This window comes from Cervus canadensis, chromosome 28, assembly GCF_019320065.1.
Source record: "Cervus canadensis isolate Bull #8, Minnesota chromosome 28, ASM1932006v1, whole genome shotgun sequence".
Taxonomy (NCBI): domain Eukaryota; kingdom Metazoa; phylum Chordata; class Mammalia; order Artiodactyla; family Cervidae; genus Cervus; species Cervus canadensis.
The window spans coordinates 42,165,964-42,180,363 of record NC_057413.1 but is presented as its reverse complement, the minus strand read 5'-3'; the positions used below and the strand labels follow the sequence as shown (position 1 = coordinate 42,180,363).

The 14,400-nt window shown below is 48.9% G+C and overlaps 1 protein-coding gene across 3 annotated transcripts in view; it reads left to right on the top strand.

Moving 5' to 3' along the window:
- CPNE5 (copine 5) overlaps positions 1-14,400 on the top strand; it is a 103,498-nt gene that overhangs the window by 33,702 nt on the left and 55,396 nt on the right. For all 3 annotated transcript variants that reach the window (XM_043449824.1, XM_043449822.1, XM_043449823.1), the window contains exons 4-7: positions 10,421-10,524; positions 11,960-11,999; positions 12,216-12,292; positions 14,224-14,283. In XM_043449824.1, the coding sequence (XP_043305759.1) occupies positions 10,421-10,524; positions 11,960-11,999; positions 12,216-12,292; positions 14,224-14,283 (281 nt within the window). The remainder of the gene's footprint in view (positions 1-10,420; positions 10,525-11,959; positions 12,000-12,215; positions 12,293-14,223; positions 14,284-14,400) is intronic.

Below are 14,400 nucleotides of genomic sequence, written 5' to 3'. Positions count from 1 at the left end.
AATCCCCTGCATTCCAGATTATTTACCACAGGACCACCAGGGAAGTTCCCAGACTGAATTTTCTTCTCTAGGCCTGGGTGGCTAAGCAAATTTTACACATCCTACTGCCTTTTTTTCTAATCGAGGCCTGGGGGGCATTGCTAGGTGTTGAGGGGAGCCCATTGGAAGGGCAGAGGCTGGATCTCAATGGAGCAGCTGGTTTGTAAGCGCAAAGGGCCAGCACCGCATTTTCCCCTCAGCCTCACCCTGTATGTAGATGTTTGGAGAGAAACCACATAGAACTGGGGCCTCCAGGGGACTCAAGCACAGAGGACCCCTTTAGATGGAGGACTGAAACCTCAGGTGTGGAGGGTGAGTAGGAAGTGTTAGTGGTTAGGGCCAGGAGCGTCTCAGAGACAGGGCTGAGTTCAGAGACTTGGGAGACATACCTGGGTGACTTGGCCACCAGGGTTTGGGATTTATAAAGAACCAGAGCGTGGACTCATACATTTACAGAGGAAGTTTTATGCCTCGGGCTCTCTTCTAAGTATGTCGTTGTTGTTCAGTCGCCCCGTTGTGTCTGACTCTTTGTGACCCCATGGACTGCAGCACGCCAGGCCTCTCTGTCCCTCACCATCTCCCCAAATTTGCCCAACTTCGTGTCCATTGCATCAGTGATGCCATCCAGCCATCTCATCCTCTGACGCCCTCTTCTCCTCCTGAAGTATATTACATACACTAAATCATTTAATAATGCTCCAACAACCCTATAATGTATGGATAAATGGTCATTTCCATTTTATGGAAGAGGAAATTGAGGCTCAGAGAGGTGAAGCTGTTGCAGGAGGTGGGACCCCTTTCAGGGCCTGAGAGTGGGCTTTTTTCTAACACTCAGAAATGAATTGTTCCAGAAAACACATGTGCTGACAAAGCAAAAGACTTTATTGGGAAGGGGCGCAACAGGTTAAGGGAACCCAGGAGAACTACTCTGCCACGGGTTCACAGTCTTAGGTTTTATGGAAAGTGAAAGTGAAAGTCGCTCAGTTGTGTCCAACTCTTTGTGACCCCTTGGACTGTACAGTCCGTGGAATTCTCCAGGCCAGAACACTGGAGTGGGTAGCCGTTCCCTTCTCCAGGGGATCTTCCCAACCCAGGGATCGAACCCAGGTCTCACACACTGCAGGCGGATTCTTTACCAGCTGAGCCCCCAGGGAAACCCAGGTTCTATGGCGATGGGATTAATTTCTGGGTTCTCTGACCAATCATCTTGCCGGGCCCATGTTTGGTCTGACTCAGGGTCCTTCCTGGTGATGCGCACATCTCTCAGCCAATATTCTGGGAGGATCCCAGCACAAAGGATTCTGGGAGGTTGGTAGGACATATTATAGGCTGGCATCTCCTCACTCTTTTTGGCCCCTCCCAAATTTTCCTGATTAGTTTTTCAGCTGCAGCTCCCTGTTCCTTATCAGGACCTCCTGTTGTGAGGCAGCTCATGCAAGTGGTTATCATTGTGCCTGACCAATGTGATCAGTTTTGGTCAATGGTTCCCTAACAAAGGAATTGGACCAAGTCACACAACCAGTGAGTAGCTGAGCCAGGATTTGAACCCAGGAAGTCTGGCCTCAGACTGCTTTATTAACTACTTTATTGTCTTCTGTGGGAAACCCTAAGATCTGTCTTCAAAGCTTGAATCAGTGGTTTTTAAAGCTTTCTGAAGACATGCTTCCCTTTGAGAAATTGATGAAAACCATGGGTTCTCTCCCCAGAAAATGAGGACATGTACAGACATTTGCATTTAATTTCAGGGCATCACAGCCCCCTCAGAGCTGGTTCTAATCTGGCAGTTGCCCTTCCCTGCTGGGCTTTCAGGCACCTGTGTGGATGGGGCCAGGATGTCTACTTTCTTCAAAGTAAAGGCTGTGATGGGAGCTTTGGTCCCTGAGAGTCCCCACGGAGTCTCACAGGTGGGATGGCATCCCATCTGGGATGGGCTGTGCTGGGATCCTGCATCCCAGAGAGCTGTCACAGACCTTGGGTATCTAGGCTGCATGGCAGGAATCACAGACTTCACTGGTGATGTTAATGTTAACGGTGTCTGAGAAGAATGGGGTGAAGGTGGGGACTGTTCTTGGTTTATGGTCCGTTAAAGTTGGAAATTGTATGAGTGTGTGAATGTGTTTGTGAGAGAGAAAATTTGTCACTCAGGGGCCCAGCAGGAAGGAGAATTCTAGTCAACTGGTTTAACTGAAGATATTTAATGGATTTCTTTCAAAGGTGTGGGTGAGGTTGAGGACACCCACAAGGGACGGTGCAGCACTCCGGGCCTGGCAAAGACAGGGAGCTGTTCCCACCCAGGCTTGAAGGGGCAGTGGGAGGAGACAGTGTTACTGTTAGGGGAAGCACACTGATTGAAACCGCCCACCCTGGCCAGGCACCGTGGTAACCATTTGCATGAGCTGTTTTAGGACAGGAGGTCCTGGTAAGGAACAGGGAACTAATAAGCTTCCACCAACCGGAAGAGTTCAGGAAAGGTCAAAAGGAGACACCACCTGTTTGATCACCTCCCAGAATCCTTCTCTCTGGCATCCATCTTGGCTGAACAAGGCGTGCACCACCAGGAAGGACTCTGAGTCAGAATGATTGGCTAAGGACAACCCAGAAACTAATCCCATCACCATAAAACCCGAGACTGCAAGCCAGTTCTGCAGAGCTGTTCTCCTGGGTCCCCTTACCCTCCTGCTCTCCACCCGGGTGCCCTTCCCAATAAAATCTCTTGCGTTGTCAGCTCATGTGTCTCCTCGGACAATTCATTTCCGAGCGTTAGACAAGAGCCCAGTTTGGGGCCCTGGAAGGGGTCCTCCTCCCTGCAACACCAGGACAGCATGGTGGTGCAGCTCCCCACCCGCCCCCAAAAATCTCCACTTCTCTGTGTCGCACAACCCTTGAGAACCACTTAATTTAGTCCTCAGAGAAGTTCCAAGTCTGCCTCCCCCCTTTGAGGGTCTCACTGGAATTTATGATATGTAATTAATGCTGCTTAATTGATTTTCTTGAGGCTTAGTCATAGGGGTTTTAGGACCCCTTGGGAGCATCTTTGGTAACATGTCAGGAGCTTTTCCCACTGGGTTTGGTTGCCAGGGACAAGAAGTAAGCTTTTCAGAGGGTGAATACCCTGAATTTTCCAGGCTTATTTTTCGTTTGTGCTTTTTCTTTCTTCCCTCTGGGAAGCTGTCCTTGTCGGTGGGGTCAAAGTCCCCTCATCACCCAACCATTCAGCCTCTTCCCCAGTTTCACACCCCAGCCTGCTCAGTCCTGCACTTGCCACCTACCCAACAATTCTCTAGGGTATTAGAGAATCACTTGTTAAAACAAAGAAGATTTCGAGCTTCCCTGCAGCTTTGTTAGTCAGAGAATTCCTGTGGCCCCCAGTGTTTGGTGGTCTGTTCCCCAGACTGTAAGCAATGTCAGGCCCCCTCCCATCCTTAGAGACCAGGTATGGACAAAGGGCTTCAGAATGGGCTTCAGAGGCACAGATCCTTCCTGGGAGCTAGAAGAAGGATGTTCTGGGAGCTGGCTGACTTGGCTGCGGATTCTGGGTGGTGAGGGGTTAACCTACTCACCCACCCCTCCCCCCTCCCCCCCCCCCCCCAGCAGAGCCAGACCTCATGCCTCTGCCTGCTTCCTTCCCACTGCTAGTTCCCTAGTACTTCATCTTTCCAAGTCCCTTAGGCTTGAAAGTGCTCTAATTCTATGTAGAATGAAATATAGCCAAATTGATTTTTTTTTTTTAAACTATCAGTTCATCTGTATTCTAACCATCATGAATAGGAGTGTAAATTGGGTCTGACAGGGACCCAGTGGTTCCTTGGATTTTTTAAATCCAAGTTTTCACATTTTTTTCTTTGTTAGTAACCCAAGTAATGAAGGCTATAAAACATGTTTAGTAAGTGTCTGGGTTGAAGATTCCATACTCGATTTGTGACATGCATATGTTAATTACTCCCGGTCCTGGTAATTCATCACTGCCCAGCCAGGCTCGCTTGCCCCCTTTCCTGCTCTAGGAGATACTAGGTGCCCTTGGAGTCCTCCTCCCTGTCCTGTTTCCAGGGGAACTCCATTTTCTTCTCTGGCAGAGATCAATCTCTAGGGAATTCCCCTCTATTGAAGCCTCGAGCGCCGTTTTAAAAGCAGCGCTGTCATCTTCCCTAATGGGTGTTTTCCTTGGAGTCTCTGCCAGGAGTGGAAGGAGGAGGCAGGCTGCACAAAGGCATACTTGCTCTTTCTGGGCTGGGATTTTTATATAAAATCCTGCTGGAGAGTTTTTTTTTTTTTTTAATGTGTTTGAGAGAGGAAGGCAGTATATTGAGGAGGAGGTAGGTCCCTTTCTTTTTTTTTTTTTTTTTTTTATTCTTTCATTAGGTCCCTTTCTTAAAAGAGGATTCTCTGGAACCTGGGTGTTTTCCTGGAATAGTCTACATTCTAGAAAGCTATTAGGAGAAATTTTGTTTGCATCTGAAGACAAGAGGTATTAAAAATTAGCAAAGGCAGGAGAGGAAAATTCAGGAACTCTTTTGGAACCAGGTTATACATTATAAGATTGTTATGGAATTTGATGGGTGGGGCAGGAACCCAGTCTTAATTCAACTCAATGTCCTCCCCAGGGACTTGCACACAGGGAGACTTCTTTAAATGCTTATGAAGTAAACCTCATATTTACTTGGCTTTCATAATGCTTGAGGACTCTTGGCAGTTAGATGAAGGAAAAAACATAAGGAGCTTTGGAGCTAGACATAACTTAGATTTAGACCCAGCTCTGCCTAGCTCTGTGACCTTGGGCAAGTTACTTTACCTCTGATTTTCAGTTTGCTCACTTGCAAAATCCCTGGAGAAGGAAATGGCAGCCCACTCCCATGTTCTTGCCTGGAGAATCCCACGGACAGAGGAGACTGGTGGGCTATAGTCCATTGGGGTCACAAAGAGTCGGACATGACTGAGTGACTGAGCACACACTTGCAAAATGGGTAACAACTCACGGAGTTTTTGTGAGAATTGAAAGAGATGAGTTCAGTCACTCAGTCATGTCCGACTCTGCGAGCAAATGCGCTACAGCATGCCAGACTTCCCTGTTTTTCACCATCTCCGGGAGTTTGCTCAAACTCACGTCCATCGAGTCGGTGATGCCATCCAACCATCTCATCCTCTGTCGTCCCCTTTTCCTCCTGCCTTCAATCTTTCCCAGCATCAGGGTCTTTTCAAATGAGTCAGTTCTTCACATCAGGTGGCCAAAGTTTTGGAGTTTCAGCTTCAGCATCTGTTCTTCCAATGAATATTCAGAACTGATTTCCTTTAGGATTGACTGGTTTGATCTCCTTGCAGTCCAAGGGACTCTCAAGAGTCTTCTCCAACACCACAGTTCAAAAGCATCAATTCTTCGGTGCTCAGCTTTCTTTATAGTCCAACTCTCACATCCATACATGACTACTGGAAAAACCATAGCTTTGACTAGGCGGACCTTTGTTGGCAGAGTAGTGTCTCTGCTGTTTTATATGCTGTCTAGGTTGGTCATAGCTTTTCTTCCAAGGAGCAAGCGTCTTTTAATTTCATGGCTGCAGTTACCATCTGCAGAGATTTTGGAGCCCCCCAAAATAAAGTCTGTCACTGTTTCCATTGTTTCCCCATCTATTTGCCATGAAGTGATGGGACCAGATGCCCCAATCTTAGTTTTCTGAATGTTGAGTTTTAAGCCAGCTTTTTCACTCTCCTCTTTCACTTTCATCAAGAGGCTTATTAGTTCTTCTTCGCTTCCTTCCATAAGGGTGGTGTCATCTGCATGTCTGAGGTTATTGATATTTCTCCTTGCAGTCTTGATTCAGCTTGTGCTTCATCCAGCCCAGCATTTCACATGATGTACTCTGCATAGAAGTTAAATAAGCAGGATGACAATATACAGCCTTGATGTACTTCTTTCCTGATTTGGAATTAGTCTGTTGTTCCATGTCCAGTTCTAACTGTTGCTTCTTGACCTGCATACAGATTTCTCAGGAGCCAGGTAAGGTAGTCGGGTATTCCTATCTTTTGAAGAGTTTTCCACAGTTTGTTTTGCTTCACACAGTCAAAGGCTTTGGTGTAGTCAATAAAGCAGAAGTAGATGTTTTTCTGGAACTCTCTTGCATTTTTGATGATCCAGCGGATGTTGGCAATTTGATCTCTGGTTCCTCTTTCTTTTCTAAATCCAGCTTAAACATCTGGAAGTTCACTGTTCATGTACTGTTTGCAGCCTGACTTGGAGAATTTTGAGCATTACTTTGCTTGCATGTGAGATGAGTGCAATTGTGAGGTAATTTGAACATTCTTTGGCATTGCGTTTCTTTGGGATTGGAATGAAAACTGACCTTTTCCGGTCCTGTGGCCATTGCTGAGTTTTCCAAATTTGCTGGCATATTGGGTGCAGCACTTTCACAGCATCATCTCTTAGGATTTGAAATACCTCAACTATAAAGATCCACTTAATCTACTGACTATTCAGTAAGGGGCTCAATAAATGTTAGTTTTCTTCCTTCCTCCTGCATGCATGCTAAGTTGCTTCAGTCCTGTCCCTATGGACTGTAGCCCTCCAGGCTCCTCTGTCCGTGGGACTCTCCAGACAAGAATACTGGAGTTGGTTTCCATGCCCTCCTCCAGGGATCTTCCGACCCAGGGACTGAAACTGCGTCTCTTATGTCTCCTGCATTGTCAGGCAGGTACTTTACCCCTAGTGCCACCTGGGAAGACCCTGTGTTCCTACTGAGAATCTGCGATTCTTAACACCATCTGCACCTTAGAATTATGTAGGGAACTTTTTAAAAATACAGTTGTTCAGACCCCACCCATTGAGATTTGGATTTAATTGGCCTGTGGTAGGGCTTGAGTATGGGTTTTGTTTTTGTTCTTTTTGACGCTGCCTCAAGCCTTGTGAGATTTTTATTTCCCCTGGCGGGGATCAAACCCTCACCGTTGGCAGTGAACGCGCAGAGCCCTAACCACTGGATGACCAGGGAATTCCGAGCATGGGTTATTTTGAAAATAATCTCTTGTTAAAGGATACATTTTTTAAAGATAAAATAATGATTCCCACAGAAATATACATTGAACACATAGCAAAATTTTGTTCAACTTATTCATTAATGAGGGAACCAGTAAGATGTTATAACTGGTTCAAATCCAACAACACGAACACATACACAATCACGAATGCTGAGATGAATTTACAAATAGATGCAAATCCACTGGGTAATAATCAAATAATCAATTGCATTCCACTGAGGGAAATTCATTTGCATTTCTGTGGATAAGAATCATTTGCATTACGTTATGCTCTCTGTAATTTACAGAGTTGTAAAAAAGCTCAGAGGGTAATGAAAGATGCAGACCTCTATGTAATCACATACCTGGACTGGTATGTGAAACAGGACACCCAGTGATCTGCTTTTTGGTACCTTTCGATGACTCCCATGCTTCCGCAGCCTGAGGAGCGCACCCTGCCTTAGACCTTTGCGTGTAATTCTGTGATGACTGTTCTCACGCTGTCTTGTAGTTATTATTTGTGTCTGAGCTGTCTCACCTATGACAGAGGAGTCTTGAAGTATAGGATTCATATTCTATTTATCTTTGTAGCCCAGGACCCACCGCACTGCCTGGCCTGCTTTATAAGTGCTTAAAAACAGTTGAATTCATAATTGAATTGAATTGGATAACTCGACGAAACAAGCAGAACAAGTAGTGTTTTTGTTTATTTATTTTTGGTTGCTCTGGGTCTTGTTTCCTGTGCTCAGGCTTTCTCTAACGGCAGCAAGCGGGCTTCTCATTATGGTGTCTTCTCTTATGGCTCGTGGGCAGGGTGTAGGCTCAGTAACCGTGGCTCACAGGTTTAGTTGCCTCACCCAGACCAAGAATCGAACCCATGTCCCCTGCGTTGGCAGACAGATTCTTTTTTATTTTATTTTAAACCTTTTACTGGGCTATAACCACTTAACAGTGCTGTGATAGTTTCAGGAAAATCGCGAAGCGACTCAGCCATACGTAGACACGTATGCATTCTCCCCCCAAACTCCCCTCCCATTCAGGTTGGGTAGGCTGATTTTCAACCACTGGGCCACCAGGGTAGTCCCAGAACAAGTCATGTTATTTTCCATCTCCTGATGAGGAAGCTGAGGCCTTGAAAGTCTCTGATCTTGTCACATAATCAGCTTGTGATAAAGTTGGAACTCAAACCCTGTCATCCATTCCCTCCTTCAATCTTACTTCATTCAACAACGAGTAGCTGCTCTGTACCAGTCACTGGGAGCAGTGGGCTTCTGCCGTCCTTGCTCTCGGAACCTTACATGTAGGGCAACACGCTTAGAGAACGTGAGCCAGAATGCCTGAAGTCAGCAATTATTAGCCTTGCGACTCTAGACAAATTACTTGGCTTTTCAGTGCTTTCATTTTCTCATCCATAAAATAGGGAAGTGAAGTGAAGTGAAGTCGCTCAGTCGTGTCCGACTCTTCCCAACCCCATGGACTGTAGCCTACTAGGCTAGGAGCTACTAGGCTCCTCAGTCCATGGGATTTTCCAGGCAAGAGTACTGGAGTGGGTTGCCACTTCCTTCTCCAAAAAAAATAGGGACGCCTACCATAAAAGGATTAATTAAGGGAATACAGTGCAAAGTGTTTACAGCAGCTGCTGGTGCTATAATCATCTGTGAAAGATGAGGAAAACTTGGATCCTCCCGTTGCTTGAGAAGCTCTATTGGGATGAAAACAGTAGATCATGGTTAGGGCATGTGGTGAGTGCAGTCATAGAGATATGAGGCAAACTATCGGAGTTGGAGAGCTGGACTTCTGGGGAGCTGAGTCCTTAAGCATTAGCATGGGAAACCACATGGGGTTTCCCACGTGGCTGAGTGGTAAAGAATCCACCTGCCAATGCTGGAGACATAGGAGACTCATCTTCCATCTCTGGGTTGGGGAGATCCCCTGGAGGAGGAAATGGCAACCCATTCCAGTGTTCTTGCCTGGAAAATTCCATGGACAGAGAAGCCTGGCAGGCTACAGTCCATGGGATCGCAAAGAATCAGACACAACTGAAAGACTAACACACTTTAGCCACTTAAACAACGGGGTCATGAATCTGGGTTCAGCTTTGTGGAATCCTTTGCCTCAAGGTCTCTCACAACGCCTTCGGTCAAGGCGTTGGCCAGGACCTCAGTTCCTTCAATGCTGGGCTGGGGCAGGATCCCCTTCTGAGTTCACTCAGTGGTTTTTGGCAGGATTCAGATTCTCAGGGGTGGTCCCTTGCCACATGGGCCTCCCCATAGGTCAGCTCACACTATGGCATCTGGCTTCATCACAGTGAGTGAGAGGGAGAGGGAAGGTGCCCCAGACAAAGCCAAAGTCTTTTTTTTTTTCTGGCTGTGCTGTGTCTTTGTTGTGGTCCTTGTGGTGTGGGAGTTTCTCTGGTTGTGGATCACAGGCTTAGGTTCCCCCCAGTATGTGGGATCTTAGTTCCCCTACTAAGGATCGAACCTGTGTCCCCTGCATTGGAAGGCAGAATCCTAACCACTGGACCATCAGGGACGTCCCAACATAGTCATTTATAAGGTAACCTCAGAAGTGACTTGTGCTCTAGTCCAATCTTCATTAGAAGCTCGCCATCGGCTCCAGCCCACGTTCAAGGGGAGAGGATTACACAAGGGCATGAACAGCAGGAGAAGGGATCTTCAGAGATCCCACAGCCCCTGTCTCTGCCTTGCGTTTACCATTGGGGCATCAAATCAGTATGCCTAAATCGAAATCAGTCCGAGAAGGAAGGTAGTCATAGAGGTAGCGCGAGTTCAGTGGTGGCTCACAGAGGGTTGTCTGGTTGGAGGAATCAGGACGGTTTCCTGGAGGAGGCGGCATTAACAATGGACCTTGAAAGAGTGAAGGACTTGCCATTGGCCGAGAAGGGGAAGCCAGGTGGAGGACACAGCATAGGCAAAGGCAGGGAGGTGGGCAAGTGAGGGGCCTGCTCAGATGTCCAGATATCAAAACCATCCCACTTGGGAATTCCCTGGCCATCCAGCGGTTGGGACTCTGTGATTTCACTGCTAAAGATCCCAGTTTGATCCCTGATTGGGGAACTAAGATCCCACAAGCCAAAAAAAACCCACAAAAAAACAAAAAAAACACTACCTCACTTGAGTGGAACCTATGTAAAGAAAGGGAGAGTTAAAGGGATGGCAGTGGCAATTAGAACCAGAGGTAGATGGCTTCCGCTGTTAGATGAGGGAGCTCTCTCCTTGACTAGGGGATGGGGGGGTGCAGGGGCTGGACGAGGCATGGTTTCCATTACTACCGGGTTCAGGACTGAGGGGCTCCGAGTCCAGTGCTCCCCTGTCCCTCCAGCCAGGCTGCGAGACCCACGCCCCTTCTCCTCTTGCAGTTTGGACGCACCGAGGTCATCGACAACACACTCAATCCCGACTTTGTGCGCAAGTTCATCGTGGATTACTTCTTCGAGGAGAAGCAGAACCTCCGTTTTGACCTGTAAGTAGAAGATGGTGCTGAGGTTGGAGCTGGGGAGGGAACCACGGTGGGGAGGTGGGGCTCCAGGACCTGTTGTTGGGGCAGTGGTTTTCTCACTCGGGAAGGCAGGAGAGCTGTCACATCAGAGGAAGCCCAGGGTTGACCTGGGAGAAAAGGGACTCTTAGCTGAAGGCCAGCCCCACGCACATCAGGAGATGGAAGAGAGGTGGGGAGAGGGAACAAGGGCACCCCGCTTTGGTCTAGTGTGGAAGCGCACTGGGCAATTACCTGATTCTGGGGCGGGTGGTTGAAGAAGATCTTGGGGGCAACTCCAGTTCTACCCCCAGGGAGCCCAAGTCCCCAGTGAACTCTCCCTCTGTCAAAGCTGGTTCTGGGGGCGGTGTCCCCTCCAGTTTCCCCTCCTGCAGGGGTTACCTGGCTGACCGGATTCAAAGCATCTGTGTGTTCATCACAAGGACGCCTAGTGCCCCCCTCTCCTGAGGTTAAGGGTGACAGTGGGGTTTTAGTCTGGTGAGTAGGTGGAGGAGTGTTTTGTTGTTTTGTTCAGGATGTAGGGTGGTTAGGAAGGACTGTGCCCCCAGAGAATTGTGGATGAAGTGGGGAAAAGGGGTTGGCAAAGAGGGAGCAAAGGAAAAAAATGCAGTAAAAGGAGATGAACGTGGAGGGAGCAATAGGAGGACTTGAGGGCCAGGGCAGTCAATGCAACCCATTGCAGGGAAGTCAGCTTCCCAAATGACACTACTGGTAAAGACCCTGCCTGCCGATGCAGGAGACACAAGAGACACAGGTTCAATCCCTGGGTTCGGAAGATCCTATGGAAGAGGGCACGGCACCCCGTTCCAGTATTCTTGCCTGGAGAATCCCATGGACAGAGGAGGCCTGGCAGGCTACAGTCCATGGAGTTGCAAAGAGTCAGACACTACTGAGTGACTAACACATACACAACTTATATATGGGCTTCCCTGGTTGCTCAGTGGTAAAGAATCCACCTGCCAATGCAAGAGATGTGGGTTCGATCCCTGGGTCGGGAAGATCCCCTGGAGAAGGAAATGCCAACCCACACCAGTATTCTTGCCTGGGAAATCCCATGGACAGAGGAACCTGGAGGACTGCAGTCCATGGGGTCGCAAAGAGTTGGACATGACTTATTGGATAAACAACAACAACACAACTTATATATAGTGAAGTGCCCAAATCCTAAGAACCCTACCCCATGATGCATTCTGATATCCATTTATCACCCAGATCAAAAGACACACGAGGTCTAGCACTTTAGAAGGCTCCCATTTGTGTCTCCCTGCTATTACTCCCAGGAATGTCCACTGCATTAGTGCTTGGTTTGGGGAGAGCATGGGTTCTGGCTCACCTCAAGAAGCCAGACAGTTCAGGGCAGGCTGCCCCAGCTGCCTTCACCGTCTCTCTGTGTTCCCTGCAGGTATGATGTTGACTCCAAGAGTCCTGATTTATCCAAACACGTGAGTTCTGCCAGTGCCTGCCCAGCAATTCTGAAAGTCTCCTAAATGCCAAACTCTGAGTTGGCCTTGGGTTTCACTATGACACAGAGTGTGTGTCTGACGCTATATCCTGTCAATTCAGAGCCCCCATATATCCAGGGGTGGGGTGATGGGGGAAGTAGGATGACTGTGAGCCTAGTGGTTGACAGTGGTCTTTTTTGCACCCTGGATGTGCAGGATTTCCTGGGCCAGGCCTTCTGCACCCTTGGAGAGATTGTGGGGTCCCCTGGGAGCCGCCTGGAGAAGTCCCTCACGTAAGTATACAGGGAAGTGGAGCCTGTCTGGGTTGCTTCCTCAGCGATGGTCCAACTTCCTGTTCATCCTTGCTGAGGGTTGGCTCAGAGGAGGGGCAAGCCATCAGCCAGTCATCATGGGCAGTCGGAAATACGGAGACTGAAAGAGCCTTGCCCTTGCAGGACTTTTAACCCAGTTATCTTGGAGGGACCTCGGCTCACTTATTAGAGCCTCACATTCTTTACAATGGCCCAAGACATCATCTGGTCCTCTCCCACCCGCCGACCCCATCATTATATAGGGGAAGAAACTGAAGCCCAGAGAGGGAAGTGATTTGCCCAAGGCCACATAGCTAGGAAGTAGAAGAGCTAGGATTTGAACCTAGGGATCTGCTTACATTGAGTAGTCTTCAGATTGTCCCAATGGCAAAGCCCTCCCCATCCCACCCTGCCCTGCATCATAGGGTTTTCAGTGCTTTAGGGGGAAACTATTACACTGAACAGGCTCCGCCATGAGGAGTCCCAAGGCTTCTCACAGTGGAGCCTGGGGGTGGCTTCAGGGACCAGCCAGGTTGGCCAGGCAGTGGGGTGACCTCTCTTGTCCCTGTTCCTCGGGAAGCCCCAGGAGCAGGGACCAGGCAAGAGAGGCCTGCCAACGGGGACATGTGTCCAGGTCACAGGGCAGGGTGGGCAGAAAAGCGCACCCCACCCCCCTGCTTCTGCCAATTTCACACTGGACACTGTCCCCTCACCATGATCCATAACTGCAGAATGTGTTATTGGGGGGAGGGGACTGGTCTCTTTCCCAGGTCCTGTCTCTAACTCCCAATAACTGTGTGGAAACTTCAGAGCCCCCAGAAAGTCCTCCTTGTCCCCAAAATGGTCTCCTCCTCTGGCTTCACAGAATATAGTGATAAATAGCTATCATTTATTGAGACTAGGGAGTAATCCCATGTTTGAGGGCTCTGAAGCTTATAGAATTTGGGTCCCAGGAGTGACTATGTGTCTGCCCCTCTTAGCTCCCAACTGCCTGGGTCAAAAGCACATGAGTTATTTGGGTCTGTTTCCTGTGTTGCCCCCTGGCCCTCCAGGGGTGGAGGGGCACACCTTGGGGGGGCGTGGGGATGGAGAAAGACTTTGGATTGGGGAGGAGCCAGTCGGAGGAGCTTTATTTATTTTTTTTTCTTTTCTTTTTTTATTTTATTTATTTATTTATTTTTTTCCCCCATCCCGATCCCCCCTCCCACCTCCCTCTCCACCCGATTCCTCTGGGTCTTCCCAGTGCACCAGGCCCGAGCACTTGTCTCATGCATCCCACCTGGGCTGGTGATCTGTTTCATCGGAGGAGCTTTAAAGGTCAAACAGGATCTAAAATGTGGAGATGCAGGGTGCTGGTGAAGGAGGGGACCTACTTCCCCCACTGAAGCTTTCCCATGTCCAAGTCTAATTGCTCCTCTGGCTAGACCTATGAATGGCTTCCTTTCAAGAGGTGTCTGTTCTGGGCCAGACAGTGTTTCGTCTCTGTGACCTCACGAGGTCAGTCTCCCCATTTCCCAGCCCGCACACCGAGCCTCAGAGAGGCTGCGCGGAGGTTCTCAAACTGAAGCAGGCATCAGCATCCCCTGGAGAGCAGATTTCGCACAGACCGCTGGGCTCCAACCCAAGTCCAGGTGATGGCGCGAGCATTTCCATGTCTGACACAGCCCCAGAGCAGGTGATGCGGCTTGTCTGGGAACCACGCTCTGAGAACCTCTGAGGTGAAGTTGCCCAGAGCGTCACCTTGTTAGGTTTGGGAAGAATACCTCTCCTTCCCCTGGCCTGTGGCTCTTGGACCTGTTCTGATGTTTGATCCAGAACAGAAACCGGTCTCCAAGAATCTCGATGATGCCAAGAGCGCTGGCGTCTCGAAACGGGGATACTCAGCTCACAGCGTGCTCTTTCTCTCTCCACAGAATAGGAGCGTTCAGCCTGAATTCCAGGACAGGCAAGCCCATGCCGGCTGTGTCCAACGGGTAGGCCACCAGACACCTCTGGCCCTGGAGTCCTCACATTCAGCCAGCTCTGCAGAAGGGGGCCTCAGGGTCCTGGTCCCGTCCCCGCTCCCACCACTGTGCCTTCTTCAGTCCTGC